Source organism: Electrophorus electricus, chromosome 22, assembly GCF_041902795.1.
Source record: "Electrophorus electricus isolate QZ-2024a chromosome 22, ASM4190279v1, whole genome shotgun sequence".
NCBI lineage: Eukaryota > Metazoa > Chordata > Actinopteri > Gymnotiformes > Gymnotidae > Electrophorus > Electrophorus electricus.
Window position 1 is genome coordinate 7512278 of NC_137518.1, and position 20124 is coordinate 7532401.

Here is a 20124-nt window from a genome sequence, read left to right on the forward strand (position 1 = left end):
CTAAACTTGAATAATGGCACACTCTGAAGGGGTTGTGAGACAAAGCATAAAACAACTATATTTTTAAAATATTAATTAATAATAGAAAAAGGGCTTTAATTAGGGGTTAATCATTGAAGCTACTGAAACTGTAATACAGTTGTTGAAGTTTCTCTCCAATTATTTTTCTTATGCAGACCAATCTTAAGACACATGCAACTTAGTGCATAGGTTGTACTCCTTCATGATACTCAAGCAAGTGACAGAAGCCCAATCAACCTGAAGGAGTCACTACATTGTATTGGCCCTAGATTTTGACCAAATCTTCTACATCATAAGATCCTAAAATATTCTTTGGCTAAAATAAAACAAAAAAGCTTCAAGAACTTCAGTTAAATTCAGTTCACTTAGATTTTGAACTAGTTTTCTTAAACATTCTCCTGCAAATTTCATTCAGTCAAATTTGAGTCAGATGGTCAAACTAAGCCATACAAAAGTTATAGAATTAATTTTCATTTCTACAACTATTCGCCCACAATGTGGGGACAGTAGTTGATACAGTAGCTACTAAAGAGGAACTGAGGCCAAATTTCAGGAATCCTCCTGTGCAGCAACACCAAATTTGATATATACATACATCACATGACTGAGGTAGGCTACCAAAATTGGGGCACTGACATCAATGGGGGATGCTATAACATGCTAATCACTGTTTCTCAGCAACTGCTGATGTGACTGAATTAATATTTTGCATGATTTTTCTGTGGAACACCTGGTAGGAGGGTTCCTACAGATGATTTGGTAATTCCAAAAGCATGGCCTTTATTAATCATTAAGTTTCCAGTAGGAATTTGACAGGCTTCTGATTGAATTTGACAGGCTTTCCAAACCTTAAATAATAAGTACATTTAGGGACTCTAAGAAACTATACATTGTCACCACAATTACTAACAATTAATAACTTGAAGAAACATGTCAAATATAGTTGAAATGGCCTTGTGGAAAACAGTACCATTCTCAGTTCCATGTTAACTTGATGATTGCCACTTGTGGTTTAGATATAAAATGTGATCTTGATATAACAGTCAAATAAACAATAAATGAAAGCACAAATCCATTTAGAAACTCAGTTACCCAAGCTTTCTGTATCTTACATTTTCTGTATCCTACATCGGGTGTAAACAGCTACCCAAGCTTTCTGTATCCTACAGCATGTGTGAATTTTTGTTCTTCCAATTATGCTGTTTATAGTGTGTTACACAAGCAATTGTATAAATTATACACATTTAAAAACTAATTTGAATCCAATTATCATAATCAGTGATCTTTTTGTAAATTGAAATTGTTTGGTAACTTGTTGTTAACCGATTCTCTAATTCGTTTACTGTGTGACTTTTAGATCAAGACCAGTGGTCCATGTCATCCGGGACATTTCCATGGAACCTCAGGATATTGACCTGGCATTGCACAACTGCAAGGGGAGAGAAGGCATGTGGTATGTTTAAATTAATTTTCTTTACAGTTTAAAGAACAAATTGCATATATTTTCTTTACCTCAGACTACATAGTACAATTACTCTGAATGAAATTCTGTTTTCATTCAGTTATTAATAGGAAAAGACTATAGACCTGTTTGGTTGACACACAAATGAATCACTTGACTGATCTATAAAGTACAGAGGGCATACACTGAATATCCACCGAGGTGCCTCTTAAGCATTCTGATATAATGTTATTTGTGCTGACACTATATGCCCTTGGAATAAAATGCAAAACAGGAACTATAATTTGTCTCTAATTTATCCAATTACAATAATGTAGTCAACATTTTTTAAATGACTTTTTACTACATGTCCCTTAATCTCTTTCACACCCAGTGTGTGTGATCATATTTGCATACTATCTTGTGCTTTTCTAGAGTTTATTATTTTTTAATAAAAATGAAGGGTATATTTACAGCTTTTTACTCAGTGGTCAGTTTAGGAGGTCAAAGTATGAATTTTGAGATTCCCTTTATTAATATACAGATTGCTCATGTGCATGTTTTTTGATTGATAGTGTGGAGATCAAGGCTTGCTACACCTACACAGCTCACATAGACTCCTACACACCACATATCAGTAAGTTTAAAATCCTGATGTACATGACTTTTGGTATGTCTTAAAAACTGAAGAAAGAGAAAACAACTTAACACAATATTTTCTTGCACATTTCCCTCTAACTTTTATTTCAGCACTCAATGTGCATTTTGAAGCAGACACAGAGCGAAGGAAGTTGGGTCTGCCCCACAGAGTTCAATTCCTTGGACGGACTGCATCTGAACCAGAGTATGTTCATTCTGAAGAGATAGAACTGATGGGTCAAAAGCATCCAGCCTGCCAAACTTCCACCTTTGTGCTACAGGTATGAAGCCAGATAGATAGCCAAATGTCAAATCCTCATCATATCTTTACCATTTCACTGGAAGGTTGAAGCTTGTTTAAAGGCTAACAGTGCCGGGGCCATAAGCTAAAGCTAAGCATCAGTGCCTTTATTTCTGAACAGTACTGGTAAAATAATTGACCAATCATGTCTGATTTTCCTTAATGTACCTTCATATTTATACTCTTCACTTGCAGGAGAACATTAGGGACAAGCTGCGTCCCATTTCTCTTGCAATCACACACACAATAAAGAGGACCCAACATCACAGCCATGTCAGTGATAAACACTTGGGTTGGCTGAGTCCTGTACTGGGCATTAGCTCTTCAAATACATTTTATTCTGAGGTATGGATTCCTCTCCTGACATTTTAAGGGTGAAAAAAAGCTCATATTTTTAATAGGACTGGTTTTAGAGAGAATTATTGGTCTGCAAACTAATTCTTTGCATTCAGTATGTGTAAAAATGGCTCTCATAGCAGTTGGAAGCAGTTTTTTGGGGGGTTTTTTTGCACCAAAATCACATTTAACTTAAGCCACTGGTGCCATAGTATTGCTGTTTACACTTGAAATTTGTTTATTCTACTATATGCATTTGGTTAAAGCTACCGTAACCAATTTTGTAGTTTTTCCTAACTTTTGACACACTTAGCCAAAGTAAGAGTCCATATTGCCTTAAAGCCCACACCCTATATCCAAAACTTTCTCTAAAAACACACAACTATTTAGTGATGCATATCAGGATAGTGTATCCAAAATGTTTGTTAAAGTAGCTTTAACATTCCTGTTTTTTGTCTCCCTTCTTTTTCACCAGGTTAATTTCCTTAGAGAAGGTTGTGGTGATGATAAGATTTGCCAGAGTAACCTGAAGCTTAGCTACCAGTTTGGCATAAGAGCCCCTATTTCGGTTCCCTTTACCCCTTTGCCACTGTAAGTCTCTTTTTCCTTGTGTAAAAAAGCCCACTATTCTGACCAGTTTTAGATGTTTCAATAAATGTTTGGCTTATTCCTTCTTCTGTGTATTTGGTCAATGTATTTTATCTGCTTATCTCTGGTTTTGGAAAAGAGAGCTTTTTATGGCTTTCTCACAGCTACTTCACATTCTCCATGTCTCCTTTGTTTATGTACACAGAGATGAGGAAGGAGTTCCAGTGTTCTCACTGTCAGATCAAAAATCAATAATGCTGGAGGTCATAGTCACTAACATACCATCTGACCCTGAGAACCCACAAGAGGATGGTGATGATGCACATGCTGCTCAGTTGTTTGTTACTCTGCCAAACACCCTATCCTACTCTGGCTTCAGAGGACAGCAGGTAACATTGTAACATTCCAGAAATAACAGGGAACATGATATTGTATAGCAAATTCCCAGTAGACAATATTATAGACATTTCTTACTATGTTTTGTGTTGCATTGTTTTTTATGTTTTTTACACTGATCAAATAATAAGGTGTTTTAGTAAAAACAGAAAGTGCTTACATTTTTCTGATTTCATCAGTAGAGTTGCTTAAAGACTTAAAAATACCAAAGACAAAATGTTAAACAATGGATGCATACCAATTACAGACAACATGATCTCTCCCTCCTCAAGAAAGGGAACATAGTGCTTGAAATGGACTGGTGCTCAGCAGTTCAGTGAGCCAACAATTCTACATTGCAAACTTTAAAGTTCCTTGATTTTCTCTTACATGTTATTGCTGGAATCTTGTAGCTCATGTTATTGTTGGAATCTTATAGCTCAAACCTATTCAAAAAAGGGTTTAAAAAATGTGAAAATGTTTCCTGCTTTCATCAGTATATTCTAAACCTGTGAAATTATATTATCTTCTGACATTACCCACAGTACAGTGAATATACCTCTTATTTATGTAATTTGTAATTTGTGTAAATTATGATGATGATATCTAGCAAAGAAAGATAAGACCTGTTGTCATGGGGGATGTCACATGTACTTTGTCATGATAACCATTTTGTGTGTATTTTTTGCAGGTTGTGTGTCAAGCCAATCAAAATGGCTCCCAGGTGGAGTGTGAGCTGGGAAATCCTCTCAAAAGAGACACTGTGGTACACTAACATAAATGTTTCACACATTTTATATTGGATTTTGGCATAATATACACATTAAGGTTTCAGGCTTTTCTGATCATAGATACCTACATTCAACCTACAACAGTTAGAAGAAGATACAATATTGGACTTTTGCAGTAGACTCTGTATGTTGTTTAACATTTTTCTTTAGCTAACATTTCTTATTATCTTTTAGCTGAAATTCTACATTATCTTAAGCACTTCAGGGATCACAATTGAAACTACATCTTTATCAGTATACCTCTTGATGTCAACGTAAGTTTTTTCACTTTGACTTTAAAAACTCTTTGGCTTACAACCAACCATTTTAAAGGCCCTTTTCAAAGTTAGTACAAAACATTTGTGCAAAAAATTATTAGAACTCAGCATTATTTATGAGTGATTTTATTACATGCAGGAGGTAAACTGGTTAGGTTTAAAAACCATGTTACACCACAACAAACTATCAACAAAACTTCAGTGTCATCTAGGAAGTTATGAGGTGCTCTCTATACTACCAGTGGTACCACAATTTGACAACCACTAGGCAGTTGGTGTCAAGTAAACTGAAAAGCCACAGGGAGACTGCTGTGAGTCAATTTCAAAACCATCCTCTTTTGTTTTGATACATTACTTCAGGATATTTTTACTGGTCACACTGGAAAAATTAAACAAGTCAAATCTAATATAAAAAAGCTGATGAGTTGCAACACCATGGATGCTTCATAGTAACCCACATAAACAAAGCTGAACCCCATTTTAATTTTTGATGTCCAAAATGTTCAAATAAATTACTGGTGCTTGGTACAAAAACAAATAAATTACTGGTGCTTGGTGCAATATTTTTTTTTTCATTTAAGTAACCAGATAGCTATTATAAAATCAGATTTTTTTAAACTATAAAGTATGTTGGGATTGCAGTCCATTGTTTTTAACATAAATGGTTCTCTCACACACAGAATAAGTGAGCAGCCTGGTATGACCACAGTCACAGCATTTGCAAGAGTGGTGATTGAGCTACCTCTGGCAGTCAGTGGGTAAGCACATGATGTTTACCTACCAGTTCATCTTTACTAATTTGCTGTGATCAAAATAACTTTGAATTTGTCTATAAAAAGATCTAGCTTCATCCATCAAATATAATGTTTTATCTGTCACTGTGACCCTTAGAATATGATAATTATTTTTATTGTGTGGGCTTCAGTCTGGCACAACCTCATCAGTTATTCTTCAGTGGAACAGTGAAAGGAGAAAGTGCCATGGAGACTCTGGATGACGTGGGTAGTGAAGTTCAGTATGAATTCACGGTAAGATCAAAAGGTCCATACTAATATGGTGTCAATCTTGCCTATCATTTGAATTTACCATTCACATAATAACCTATTATTTCTATACATATTGTTTCTATCCAGGTCTCCAACACTGGGCAGTCTGTTCAAACTCTTGGCTCTGCCTTCTTGAACATCATGTGGCCTCATGAGTTGGCTAATGGGAAATGGCTGCTGTATCCTTCGAGCTTACATATTGAGGGTCAGCCACACACCCACTGCACCCATAATTCAGCTCTTAATCCACGTGGTCTGCACCCCAGTGAACTAAATTCAGCACTTCTCAAGGTAAAGAGATTAAACCACACTAAATTAATTTGAATGTATTGCAATGCTAATTTCACACTCTTGCCTTGCATATGCATATAAATTATGTTATATTAAAAAGGTTAATGATGCAAAAAATAACAAATGCAAAAATGGCTGCTGCCTTGCTTTAGTACTACATTTCATGGCATTTCTATTTGTTCATCATCACACCCATCAGCATTTCACCCTGCAGCATTCAGTGAGCAAACAGAGTATCATGTTTTGAAAACACCAGTGGCATAAATAGAAACAAAACCAGGGCTCTTGTGCAACACAAGTTTGTGTTGCCTATATATAACACTAAACTGAGGCTAAAGATTCTGAGATGATACTAACCTGATACTAACCTGAACAAATAGTGTGCTAATTTTCTGTAGGCTTCTAAATGCTGTAAATGCGTAGGCTACTAATTTTGTAATGTAAAGTGCAAGCCATTTTTTCAACTATCAAATTTCTTTTTTTGTGACAGGGGCAGTTATAAGTACTGGCAACATTAAATTTTACTCTTCTTGATTATACAGCTATATCTGTAGGGTTGTTCATCATCCATATTGAGCTACAGTACCACTAGGATCATAGACAAATTAATACAGCTAGGAGCCACTGAGAAGCCTAGCTGCAGCATAGCTCCTGGTGCATGTATTTTGAATTTTAATTGTGTTTCCAATTTATAAGTGTCAGTATTATAAATTAAATATTTTATTTAAAAATCATAAGTCACATATTTTAATGAAGTTTTTTAAAAAACTATATAGAATTTTCATAAGGCTTTATTTCACTTGCAAATTAAATTACATGACTTAATACCCCCCCGCCCCCCAAAAAAATCAGTATATGCGTTCGTCATCTTTTAAACACACTACACATAAGAAAACATATGTTTACAGTGAGGATTGAAGCTTACTGATTTTTTCTACTTGCCAAAGCCATCAAATATGACTCTACATGGATAGTGTAGCACATTTAATTGATTACAGAGATTACAGACATTCCCCAAGAGAACGCACAAAGCTCTTTACATGACAGCTGTAATGTAGCAGTTAAGTTAGTTTTCTTAGACTGGATATTCCTGTTCATAAAGGCAACTGCATTAAAGAACAATCAATACAGACATAAACTATACTATAACTATATATATCTATAGTTACTACATCTATATTTTAAACAGCATAAAATGTTTAGTTGGCTTAGTGACAGGTATAGGAAGAGAAACATTTGTACAATTATCTATAGGACTGCAGTTTTAGCTAATTAACAGGGCCTTTTGAAGTAAAATGATATGTAATAGATTCTCTCCTCTTACAGGGTGCTATAGGTGGAATAGAGATGGTACAAAAAGTGACACCCTATTAACCAATTGTAGCAGTCAATTTAACAATCCCAATAAGCAGTGCAAAACTGCAAACATCAAATTTGTCCATGAATTGAAATCATATACAATTATGAAGAGTCCTAAATTAATCATGGATGGACCCAGCTGAAGTGATTTATGTTTGTTTCTTTTGAGGAGGCCAGGAGAAAGACCCGCTCTCATGCAGAGGAGGAAGGAAAATCCATTACCAAAAGCAAGGTAGTGGACAACATTACTCCAGCTGTGGCTGCATCTGACAAAAGGAAGTCTCTGAAATTGGTAAGAAGCAAAGTCACAACTTACAGTAGTGTGTACATCAAGTTACACACTACTCTGCGGAATCAGAGTATATAATTTACTTCTGTGAGTGTAAGAATTCAGCATTGTTTATTACAACAAATTTTTAATTGTTTGGTTTAATGTTTGATTCTCTCTCACTCAATTTTTTTGCACTCCTCTTACCATTTTCCATTATAGCTTTTACAGCATCACACCTGGAAATATTGTACTTAATGTCACTTGGTCAAGGGGAGTGTAAGGTCATCAATTTCCCTCAACATTTTTGAAAAATTAGGTTTATTAATGGCACATGGGTACCCACATGAAGCCTGTTATAAAAAGTTACATTTGAATTTGCAAAGATATACATGTTTCTTATTGTAACATTGAGTGGTAAGGAGGCGGACATGTGCAGAGAAGATTTAATAGGGGCAAATCCAAAATCAGAGTTGTTAAGACAGTCCAGGGTCAAGGAGCTGACATGGAGAGCACGGGGATACATGACAAACGAGACAAGGGATAGAATACTCTAGTAACAGCGACAAGAACTAAATGCACAGAAGCACAAAGGTAGAGCAGGCTATAACAGACTAGCAAACATGGAGGCTAGGATGACAAAGGCATGAGTACAAAGAAACAACTATTAGAATAAACATACATTCAACCATCAATGAACAGCAAAACACTGGGATCAAGACAGGGTTTAAATAAATGAACTTAAGACTAGAAACAAGGGGCAGGTGTGGAAAATTAAACGAGGGTAGGAGAAAACTAAACTAAAAGGTACACAAGACGGAAAAAACATGGAACATGGAATCTGGGAGGGACTAATCAAGACAGTACCCCACCCCAAAGTACGCAACACCGTGGTGCACAAATACAGGGACCATCAAAATCAAAAACAAAATCAGGACTAGGACGCTACACCGATAGCAGCAAAACGGGCAAGATGCGGAGCAGGGACAGGACCCAGACAAGACACAGGAGCAGACAGGCCAGAAACAGGAATCAAACACGGGACATGAGGAGCAACGGGCACAGGGACAGAACACAACTTGAGCAAAAACAAAACCAAGCAACAGAGAAGGCAAAAACAGGGCAGTAGGAGCAGGCAACAGTGGAGAAACAGGAGGCATACCAGGGGCAGAGGCAGCTGGAGGGTTTCGAGGAGCAACCGCTGGAACAAGTCTGGCATGAGGCATGGGGATAGGCATGGCAAGAGGCAGAGGGGCTCGTGGAGTGACTTCCACTCCAAGAACAGGAACCATTGGGGCACGGCAGCGGTCATCAGAGGCGGTGGGTCTGGGAGGTCCAGAGGCGCAGCTACAGTGCTCAGCGGCAGGCTTGGAGGCTGGTCTAGAGGCTTAGCCACAGGAACCGGCTCAGGACGGACGGCTTCTCTCACGCCGGGAACAGGAACCGGCTGAGGATGGGCGGTATCTCTCACGCTGGGAACAGGACCAGGACGAGCGACTTGTGGGATAGCCACGAGCACTGGTGGGGTGACCCTGGAGGAACAGACTCAGAACCCTCTCAGCAGCTCCCAAAGCTCACGCGAGTGATAAGGAGCTTGAAGTTGCGCTTTAGTGCGATCGAGTACCAAACCATGGATTGTCTGTGCAATCACTCTGCCTATTCACCTCTTGCGCTGCAGGCCACTCCTCCCTGCAGCATTGGTCAAGACGGGCAGCTTCATGGCGCTTACCTCAGATCACATCATCAGCAAAATAAACGTGATCCTGCTTTTTCCGGGAACGACGAGATACACGTGTACCTGCAGCACCAGGGGATTTTCTGTCTCTGGTTTGATGATGCCGAGACGTAACGAACTTGGACTGTTTGGAAACAGCCGGAGTTTCGTCCCAGCAGAACAACCACCTCCTAGAGTCTCACTCTCCCACTGCAACCTTGTTGGGCTGTTCGTTCTGTAACATTGAGCAGTAAGGAGGTGGACGCGTGCGGAGAAGAGCGAGATTTAATAGGGCCAAATCCAGAAACAGAATCATTAAGGCAGTCCAGGGTCAAAGAGCCGACACAGACAGCATGGGGATACATGACAAATGAGTCAAGTACTAGAATACTTGAGTAACTAAACAGTGACGAGAACTAACCACACAGAAGCACACAGGTTAAGCAGGCTATAACGGACTAGCAAACACAGAAGCTAGGATAACACAAAGGCATGGAGTACAAAGAAATATAACCATTAGAATAAAATATACATTCAACCATCAATGAACAGCAAAACACTGGGGTCAAGACAGGGTTTAAATACATGAACTTAACAAGACTAGAAACGAGGGACAGGTGTGGAAAATTAAACGAGGGTAGGAGAAAACGAAACTATGGAATGGAACTAAAATACACAAAACAGAAAAACACGGAACACGGAATATGGGAGTGACTAATCATGACACATGATTCAAGCAAAAGAAATAATGCTTCACTCTTAAGCGTGTATAATATATAATCCACTAGGTAACCTATAATTAACCTAAATAAAAAGAATATTTCTCATTTGTGATTTGTCAAGTTTAGTTGCTAATTACAGTCAGACACAGAGACCTTGTTTTTATTTTGTCATAGCAACTACAAGTGATAGCTATCAAGATGTAATCACATTTTAGTCTGTCTTAAAATAAACTGCTGACATCAATTTTAGCAGCAGCCACTTATCACAGCCACAAGGCTAAAAATATTCAGCAAGGTCAAACAGTAAGTATTGCGAGGCATTCCAGAGTAAAATATTTTTGGGCTGTGATGGACCACTTTTTTTACAGGACTGCCTCCTGGGCTCTACACGTTGTGTGCTTTTCCAGTGTCCACTACACAGCTTCACTGGGACAAGCATATTTAAGGTCAAAGCCCGCTTATGGAACAGTACTTTCATAGAGGTAATAATTCAGCTCCTTTTACTTATCATTGTCTAATCACTGTTCTACGTTTGACCAGCTACACCACAAAATAGTAGACATCACCCAAATGTTTGTATCTCTCTCTCTCTCTCTCTCTTAGGAGTTCTCCTTTGTCAGTGTGCTGGAGCTGTTGGTTAGAGCCAACATCACTGTAAAGTCAAGTCTTAAACATCTTGTGCTGAGGGATGCTGCTGCACAGGTAAAGTATACTCTCTGTCACACACACACACACACACACACACACACACATAATAGACTTAAGTGTGATTTGTTTATGTGAAACTGTTTTTTCAGTATTTCTCCAACAATCTTTAGATGAGACAGACTTACAAAAATTATCAAATGGATTTTTAATATCCAGAAGTATTTGTTCATAATGTGGGATTATGGTTGATCATGAAGACACGAAACAGGAAGTGGGAAATAATGCTTTTGTATATTGTAACCAAATCTGATATACATATATGCAACTTAAGGAAGCCATAAAATTGTGATTTATGTTTATAAATAGAAGGTGCTGCAATAATGATATATAAAACCACATAAACAATAATAATAATAGTAATTTATACTTGTAACATGCTTTTCTTAGACCCAAAGTTCTTCATGCATAAATTTAAAGCAAGACAACATAAAACAAAGCAAAGAAATAAAATAAGTAGGTATTAACATACACAAGCCATGCAGAAAAAATAATAGGGCATGAGAACAATGCATAGCTAGATAAGGCCCCCCAAAATAACACATTACCTACACTGCAAATATTCCAAACATTTAATAATAAGAATAAGATTTATTACCAAAGAGAAGAAGTTGGGGATGGTTTATGCAGTAATATTTAAATCAGTTAAGACACCTCAGATATTCCAAGCCACTTTTCTAACTGATCCAATAGAAAGGTTTGGCAGCACTACAGTTCTCTTTCATTTACCACAGCAGAGGTCCAAATAGGGCTCAGCCTATTAATACCCACAACCTGGTGAGAGTTCTCAAAAGGATAACACCACCAGCCACTACTTGGCTTATCTGCGACAATAGTGCAGTCAGCATGGAAGTGTAACAAGCAGGGATGCTGTCATTTGCTAATACTCTACTGACTTTCCCCAGAGCTATTTATACAATAGGATGCCCCTTTAATCTCCTACTGCACTTGCACCCTCTATCTGGCATAATCAAATAAATCACTTGATGGCATTGAATATTCTTAAAATACAGTACATCTATCAATACAGAATTACTTAGCACTAATAAAAAGTACCTGCTTACCAATTTTCAGTTGTCTATGTGCAACCGTTTGCCAGAAATCCCATGCTGAATACACCATGTTTTTTTGGTAAATTTCCACAACAATCATGCATGTGCTCTTAAATGGCTTTTTAATGCTTCCGGTGTAAGATAACTTCAGATTTTGTCATAGAACATTAAATTACCATCAAAGCAACTGCAAGACATGTTTAAAAAGTATATAAGGTAAAGTTCTTTATTGGCTTGCTCACGTTTTTGTACAAACACACGCATTTGTGGAAACAGATTGGCAGCTGTTTCCACAAATAGAGGACGCTTAGACAAAAACATACAAACTTCACATGCATGCACACAGCAAAACATTGCTTGTGCATCATAATCAGATCAAGTGTAGTGCATGCATGTGAAACTGTTTGGCAAATCTAATGCAGTCATGGATATTGTTTTTAGTTAATCATTTGATCACCAATACCTTTGAACATCATGGAAAGGAAGAGGCTTATTTTAGCTGAAGTTTGTGTGGAGTTGTTTGGGTGCAGTTATGAGCTGGAAGATGAGAGACAGTTCAGTGGCTTCTAGTATGGAGTAGGTATGATATTTGCATAGCAAATCACTGGATGTTTCCATTCACTGCTGGACAAATTTTTTATCCTGCTAAAAATTGTTAGTACAAATGAGAAAGAATATTTTACCCAGCATAACCTATATTCTTTTAGCCTAATAGCAATGAAGCTAATTGCAATGAAGCTAGTATTGTTTAGCCTTTAACAATGAAGCTATAATGAAGCTAATATTGTCTTTTAGTAAGTTGTCGAACATTGTTGTGTTTTTGGCACACAAAAAAAAATCTTGCACATTTGATATATAGTGACTGATGACTTTGTGTGCACTTTGAAGATGTATAAGACACCTAGTGGAAAACACTGTGTAGCTCCTGAATAATTCTATGTATATGCTCAAAATTTACTTTATTTGATAAGTCCCTGGTGAATCAGCACATGTAGAGCATGACTGAAAATGAATCTCCAGCATCCAAATACACATTATAAACCCCAAAAATAAAAAATGTTTTTTTGATATTTTCTTCTGTATCGAATGAGCTCAAATAGAACCTAAATGATGGAAAAATAAGCTTAGATGTGAATTGATGTCTTGGCTCAAGTGTCTACTTTAATTTGAATCCTGAATGATCCTTCTGCTATGTGTAAAATTTCAGATAACTAGTGTTAAATTGAACAAGTACAAATCATTCAAAAATGTGCATAAATCTGAATGTGCTCTTAGGGGTTTTTAATTGATTATGTAATCAGGTGACTTGAAAACACTACATCTGTATTAGAATAGAGAGAGTTAATCCCTAAACTGCCACAGAAGGTTGGAGAATGAAAAAAAAAGCCTATCTTGAATTTAAGGATTTGCAAAATCAGTTTGTTTTAGAAAAATGACTGGAGGAAGGGAAGACAGTTCTACATAGCAAAGCAAAACCATCACAGTTGCTTTTTTAAAAATGAGAATGGAATTTTTCATATTAAAAAAAATGTTTTGACCTGCATAGTCTACTGATTTTATTGAGTATAAACATCAATAAAGCATGTTCTGCAATGCATTAACTGCAAAAATTGGATGCGGCTATTCTGCTATTTTGACGAGAATATTTGCCTGCCTGGCACACTGCAATTGTGAAGTAACAAATTATTGTTAAATAAAAGCCCATGTGCCAGATCAATAATTGTAATGAGTGCAACAGGGCAAGGAGCAGAGCAAGGTCTCGATGGAGACAGAGGTTTATTGATACACATTTACCACACCAGCACTCATATAGAACACAAGTAGTGAACACAAACATGGGCACTGATGAGGTGAACAAAGGATCAAACATGAACATGAACAGGATCAATGACTGACTATAATGCACACACTAACAAGGGTTTAAATACATACAAACATGACAAGACTAAATTGATGTGGGTGTGTGCTTAATAACATAGGCATGGTTACAAATGAGACACATTCAACAAAGAACTCCCACTGCATGTGGCGGGCCATACCACGTGACCAGTGGGAGCGTTCCGTGACAATAATCAAAGTGTTTTGAAGGCAAAATAAACCTAATGGGTTCAGACCATAATCAATGTCAAAGTAACAAGACAGTTTAGAAAATTATGCGCTTCCTCAATATGTTTCATGTTATATAATAGTGCATTTCCTCAATACCTTTTATTGTGTAACTCCTTTTGCCTCCTAAGGAAAGGTTTTTAGGATTTTTTTAAGCCTGAATTCTTTGGGTATGGTTCTCACAAGATAACTGTATTATCAGTATTGCTTAACCACCCTTATTTTAATCTATATTAAAATTACTACCAAATATATACTGGTATACCTAATGAGTGAGTGGATTTATGCCATTGAAATGTGTGAAATGTGCCCTCAGGTATCAGTGATGATCTATCCCGAACATGGACCCTCAGACCAGTACTCAATCCCTTGGTGGATCATTCTCATTGCGTTCCTGGCTGGCATCCTGGTCTTAGCATTGTTGGTCTGCATCCTTTGGAAGGTAGGATATCACTTAAGTTCCTTTCCCTGGTCTTATTTCTTTTAATGAACAGTGTTGACAATGGGGTACTACAAAAGATTGTTCCCTGCTCAATTCATTATTACATAAAACACACCAAAAAAGCATGTTATTATATTAAAGACATTTTTTGTATCTGTGGTTAAGGTTATATTTTATAGGGTAGATGGGTATGTGTGTGCTTTAAGTAGGAGATATTTGGCAGCATAGATTTCCCAGGCATCCCTTCCTTCCCATGCCTTCTACACTTTAACATTATTTTTCTCTCAAGCATTTCCATTTTAATTTTCATCTAATGTCTTTAGTGTTTCTATAATTACAGTTTTTTTGTCATCTGTACATCACTTTCCCCCTTTTGTTCTCCTTACTGTCTGCATTTTCCTTCTTTCTTATGCTGTGTATTCCTTTTCAATTACACTGGATATTTTCCTGGATGCTGAGGCAGTGTGGCTTTTTCAAGCGTACAGAGAGGCATCCGGAATATGAGACAGAATATTATCGTGCTCACCTCCAGCTTCAGCCTTCTGAAGCTGAGAAGCAGGCCGTCGCGCTCCAATAGGCCCCTGCCATTCATCCTGTTGACTCCGTCCCCTCTGCTGAAGCGGTAAAGCCGCACTCTAGCTTCAAAAGACTGCATCTGATTTCCTAATTTGAGGCTCTGTTTGTGAACCTTTGAACCTGTGAATTGGTTTGCTTAGGCACATGGCAAAAAGCCAAAGAATCAAATGAACTTTAAAAATAAAGAAAACAAAATGCATAAAATATATTAAAAAAAAACTAGATGAAACCTTTGCAAAAGGTTCTTTAGGTATTATCAAAAGATTTAATACCTTTCATGACTGCTTACTAGTCATCAAGTCATTGGCACAGTGTTCTTTCACACTCAATAATGATAATTCAGACCAAACGTTTGTTCTTAATGAGATTATCTTTTATCATAACAGCAAAGTATAATAAATGAGGATTTCTTCTGATATGTATGCTAATAAACACAAGGTAGATGTGTAAATAGCATTAAAGGGTTCTTTAATTGTATTTTTGCAGTCCCATGTGTACTTTTTTCAGATTCTTATAACATGTACTAAATACATGTGACATTTCTCCAGCATTACTAGCATGAAACGCTTCCAAAAAGTCTGGTGTTAATTTCATAAAACATATACAGCATATGCATTACCAAACATTTATAAATTCCATAATGTATACTAGAATGGATTGCTTCTAAAAATGTATTGAATGTATAGAATATACTGCTTCATGCTGAATATAGTGTATTCAACACCACGCAAGACTGAACAACACACCAAATAGCTAAATGAAGAAAACTTGAGAGGATGACACAGAATAGCAGCTAATTACCCAAAACTCATGCCCATGAGTTTAGGTATTGCACAGACTATTAATCTGGGATTATGCTTGCTGCTTTCAAATACATAAATTATTTGCATTTTAATTGAATTATGTGCTTCCTAATTGAATGCAGAAGGAAGTGTCCTTCTGTAGTCTATTAAAATATACCTTCTGAGCAGACTGGCTATTTCTGCCACTTACATTCTAGCTTTCACATAGTTTTGATGAGCATCTGAATATACTCATTGTACCAATCTTCTTTTTTTCTTACTGCAGTCTCTTTACCTAAAGTATTCTGTCATATTAAATATTATCATATTTAGCTGGAGAGATTAAAGCAATTGATAAATCTGGAAGGTTTTGAATAAAATTACTATCTTTGGGGGATATGATGATATGCTATAGTAAAACAAATTTGCAGTTAGGCATAGATTTTAGTGTTATGTGACATGGTTATCACCAAACACCTCTTCCATTATGAACCAATGAACCAAACCACAGTTTGGAAAGGAGGATAGGAGCAGAGTGGTAGCTTTCTTAGTTTAATTCTAGATAGTAACATGATATCTGTATTTGGGAAATCAGAGAAAGACCTTTCAGAGTAATGCATTCATAAATATAATAAGTAAAAATGTATATGATGCATATGGCCATATAAATGTGGGCTATAGAATATGAAAAGGATTTTTTCTTGTCAGCCTATGAGAAAATGGTTAATTTCTAGGGCATTGTTATGTTATTAACTGTGGCCAGAAATGTAAGAAAAAGAAAGAAACATGCATTTGTGATGTACATTAACTACTTGATGAAAAACGTGTCAGTTATTATTCAGTAAAGCAAAAGTTTACTTATGTATTTTTCAGGAAATCATTGTTATTGTGTCATTATGTAACACATTTTATACCATAAAAGTCATGAAAATGAGCTGCCCATGAGCAAAATGCATATATTTTTTTATAATGCAATTTCTTTTTATCACTTGCAAAACATACATGGAGACATGGCTTACACTGACACCAAAAGTCAAAATTAAGTCAAGCATATGATTAGTAATGAGTAGGTTTGTGTGAAAACACTGGGGGTTAGGATAGATAGGAATGTTGTTCTCTGTGGTTCTGGTGCTATGTCAAAATGAAAATTAAATGAATAATAATCTCCTAGGATTATTATTTTATCAATAAAGATAACCAAATATGATAGGAAATCAACAAACTCCTGTAAGAACTCAGAGCAAGGACCTATAAATAGTAATTGGTGAGATGGCTAAGAAACCAGCAAAAGCTATCTTTTTTTCTGCTTTTTCAACTTGATTATATCTGATAAGATGTTTGCTGTCTTGGAGAGTAAAATCTGATGCTTATCTGAGCTACTTAGTGTGCCTAGGTTTTAGTAAAATGAGTAATTTCACAAATATGACACTTTTCGATATTGGATACACACATGACTAGTGTAAGTTTATCAATGTGTGCATGCGTGCTGCTTTAGAGGACAGATGCATTCACATTACCGACAGATATAGGTCACATGCAATTATGAATGTAAACCGATAAGACCTGCAAAAAATGATTTTAACAAATAATTGGAATTGAACCATGTTGCTTTTAATGTATATGTAGCCTTTGTCTATTAAACGCTGATTCTGATTTAGAAATATCACTATCCTTGCTGAATTCACTACTAAAAAATATACATCCTCCAGCTGTGGTTAAACAAGTCCACAAAAATCACACAAATTTTATGCATACTTTAATGAACAGATGATGAGGTGTTTCTGTAGTCAGATTATTGGCATGTGTAAGAAGTCACATGAGATAACCCTACCCATGATTACCTTGATGACCATTTATAAATGTCTGTATATATGTGCCTATAATAGAGAGGAAAGAAAAATCTTAAGGACCACACTTAAGGATGCTTAATATTCTTAGATAGGTTTAGGATTGTGGTTAGGGCTAAAGGCATCGCTGTCTGCAGATGAAGGCAAAATGCATTCGATTAAGTTAATGTCACATCAGAATTTGATTCTATTTACATTATATTGTTTGGCAAATACATTTACATCACATTTATTCTTCAAATTATAAAAAAGAGATATGTACAATGTTAAAAAAAATCCAGAATGTTACAACCAGCTTCAATCAAATAAGTATGCATTCATGGATACTAGCGACTGTGACATGCCACTTCTAAAACTGTTTTGCTTTTGTTCCAGGATTACTATTTTAGAAAGCTGTGTCTTTATTGCTGCTTAAGCAGTAAATTAAATGTAATGTTCTTATCTATCTGCACCTTTTCTCTGCCTCTCTTCACCCTCTTTTCTGTTTCCCTCATTTTTTCTTTTTAATGTACACACTATTTTTTTTCCTTCCCTTTCTTTTTCTTTCTCTCAGTGTGGTTTCTTCCAGAGGGCCCATTATAAAGATAAAGTGCCTCAGTACCATGCTGTGAAGATCCCACGGCAAGAACGCTCTCAATTCCAAGACAAGAAATCCATAATTTTACACAAGAAGGAATGGGTAACCCATTGGAGTGATGGCTCATCTTGATGTACTGAAAGTACCTTCTTTCTTTGATTCCAACCACAGTAGACTTGGCACAAAAAACTTCCAGGGTACACAAAACATGTTGCATTACCAAGGCGCTTTACATAGCATTTTAAGACACTACAGATATTTAACTATTAATTTACATATTCAAATTTTCAGTTTTCAGTTAAGGAAAAGGAAACAAATACCAGTTCATACAAAAAGGACTTCAGCAGATCAGTTATTTGTCATTTAGCAATAAATGCTATAAGATGGTATAAGAATTATAATATGTGTCACGGCCCGAGTGTCACAGGGCATTGAGCAGGACACAGACACCTTAAACGATGTGAAACATTTAATAACATAAAACATAAAGGACACTCATGGCATTCACACATAATAGCACTAATAGACAGGATTACACAAACAGTATAAACAGTAACAACGACAACATAAAATGACATAAATGCTGGGTTACATTAACAGTAGCTACACACTCATTGACACTAACATTCAACAATGATGCTAACAATGACCAACAATGAGGCCCACACTGACAGTGATTTAAATAAATAGACATACACTCAACGTTAACCCCGTGCAGGTGCGTGCCATCATAGACGGCATGGCAACAAACGTAAAGTCCCCTGCACGCAGCAGGCCATACCATGTGACTCGTGGGGGGGGGAAAGCATTCCATGACATAACCCCCTCCCAAGGGGCGAGGCTCTTGACGCATCCAATTCCAGGACAGCAAACCCCAGGCCGCCGTGCACCCACACAAAACACAACATGGCAATGCCCGGTGCCCACCCAATACAAGGCAAGCCAGGTGCCGCCACCAAGGTAGATCTCTTGGCAGGAGGGAGAAAGGCAGCTTCCCTGCCTCTCTCAGGACAGTCTGGTATGCTTCTAGTGACGTTGCGCCTGAAAACACATAAGACGCACAAATACATACAAATAGAAGCGCCTACACACAGAAACATAAGATACTGTGACGTAGCTCCCGCTATCAGCCCCAAATGTGTCCTTGGCCTCAACGGACATGCGGGGGTGCACGTCTGCCCCGGCTCCAGACGTGCTACATCCCCTAATGGTCCTTCTTCCACCAGCTGCTCTAGGAGCACCCCAGAGGCTGTCTGCCTCCGAGGTGAGTCAGACCATGTGACTCATGGGGGGGGGGGGGGAAGCAATCTGTGACAATATGAAATATTAAACATTGTATAAATACCAATGTCCAAAAAGTTTAGAAACTGAATGCCTTCGCCTTGACATACATGGTGTACTGAAAACAAATGTGTATTTGAGAAACTTTACACATTCAGTATTCTAAGAAGAAAATCTGACATTCATCAGACTACAGTTCTATACTTCTGAATGTTAGTTTTTCTTCTTAGAATTTATGTATTTAACCAAAAATGCATTGCAATTCTTTTTTAAACTCTTATAGCAATGTGAACCTCAAAAATTAATGCTTAAGTGTTTATTGGTTCTGTTGTATTTTAGGTGTAATTTCTGATGAAAGTGCCTTAATACAAAGCATACTAAAATTCTAAGTAAAAAATTGAGGTGTACCTATTATTTGGATGTTCTGCATCATGTAAACATTTCACTGCTGCAATCTATCCCAACCCCCCAATGCATATGAACAAGGATTCAGTGCTCTTGTTTGCTTGGTTAAGCTTTGAGCTAAAGACAGAAAAACGTGGACTATCTGGTTTGTAAAAACACTAGTCTACACAATATCCTTTTAGATGGGACCCAGTTATGTCCA

The 20124-nt window shown here is 36.9% G+C and overlaps 1 protein-coding gene across 12 annotated transcripts in view; it reads left to right on the top strand.

Moving 5' to 3' along the window:
• itga7 (integrin, alpha 7) overlaps nucleotides 1-19386 on the top strand; it is a 40732-nt gene extending 21346 nt beyond the window's left edge. For 6 of the 12 annotated variants that reach the window (XM_027002049.3, XM_027002052.3, XM_027002053.3 and 3 more), the window contains 16 exons: nucleotides 1379-1474; nucleotides 2038-2099; nucleotides 2213-2382; nucleotides 2598-2747; nucleotides 3214-3329; nucleotides 3532-3715; nucleotides 4393-4467; nucleotides 4667-4746; nucleotides 5430-5507; nucleotides 5675-5777; nucleotides 5883-6086; nucleotides 7615-7737; nucleotides 10518-10631; nucleotides 10753-10851; nucleotides 14329-14454; nucleotides 18213-19386. In XM_027002049.3, coding sequence (XP_026857850.2) covers nucleotides 1379-1474; nucleotides 2038-2099; nucleotides 2213-2382; nucleotides 2598-2747; nucleotides 3214-3329; nucleotides 3532-3715; nucleotides 4393-4467; nucleotides 4667-4746; nucleotides 5430-5507; nucleotides 5675-5777; nucleotides 5883-6086; nucleotides 7615-7737; nucleotides 10518-10631; nucleotides 10753-10851; nucleotides 14329-14454; nucleotides 18213-18368 — 1936 coding nt within the window. In that variant the 3' untranslated portion in view covers nucleotides 18369-19386. Of the gene's footprint in view, nucleotides 1-1378; nucleotides 1475-2037; nucleotides 2100-2212; nucleotides 2383-2597; nucleotides 2748-3213; nucleotides 3330-3531; nucleotides 3716-4392; nucleotides 4468-4666; nucleotides 4747-5429; nucleotides 5508-5674; nucleotides 5778-5882; nucleotides 6087-7614; nucleotides 7738-7935; nucleotides 8099-10517; nucleotides 10632-10752; nucleotides 10852-14328; nucleotides 14455-14917; nucleotides 15508-18212 lie in introns of those variants that run through there. The other 6 variants (XM_027002050.3, XM_027002054.3, XM_081705110.1 and 3 more) reach the window with 5 other exon arrangements.
• Nucleotides 19387-20124: the final 738 nt, after the last annotated feature.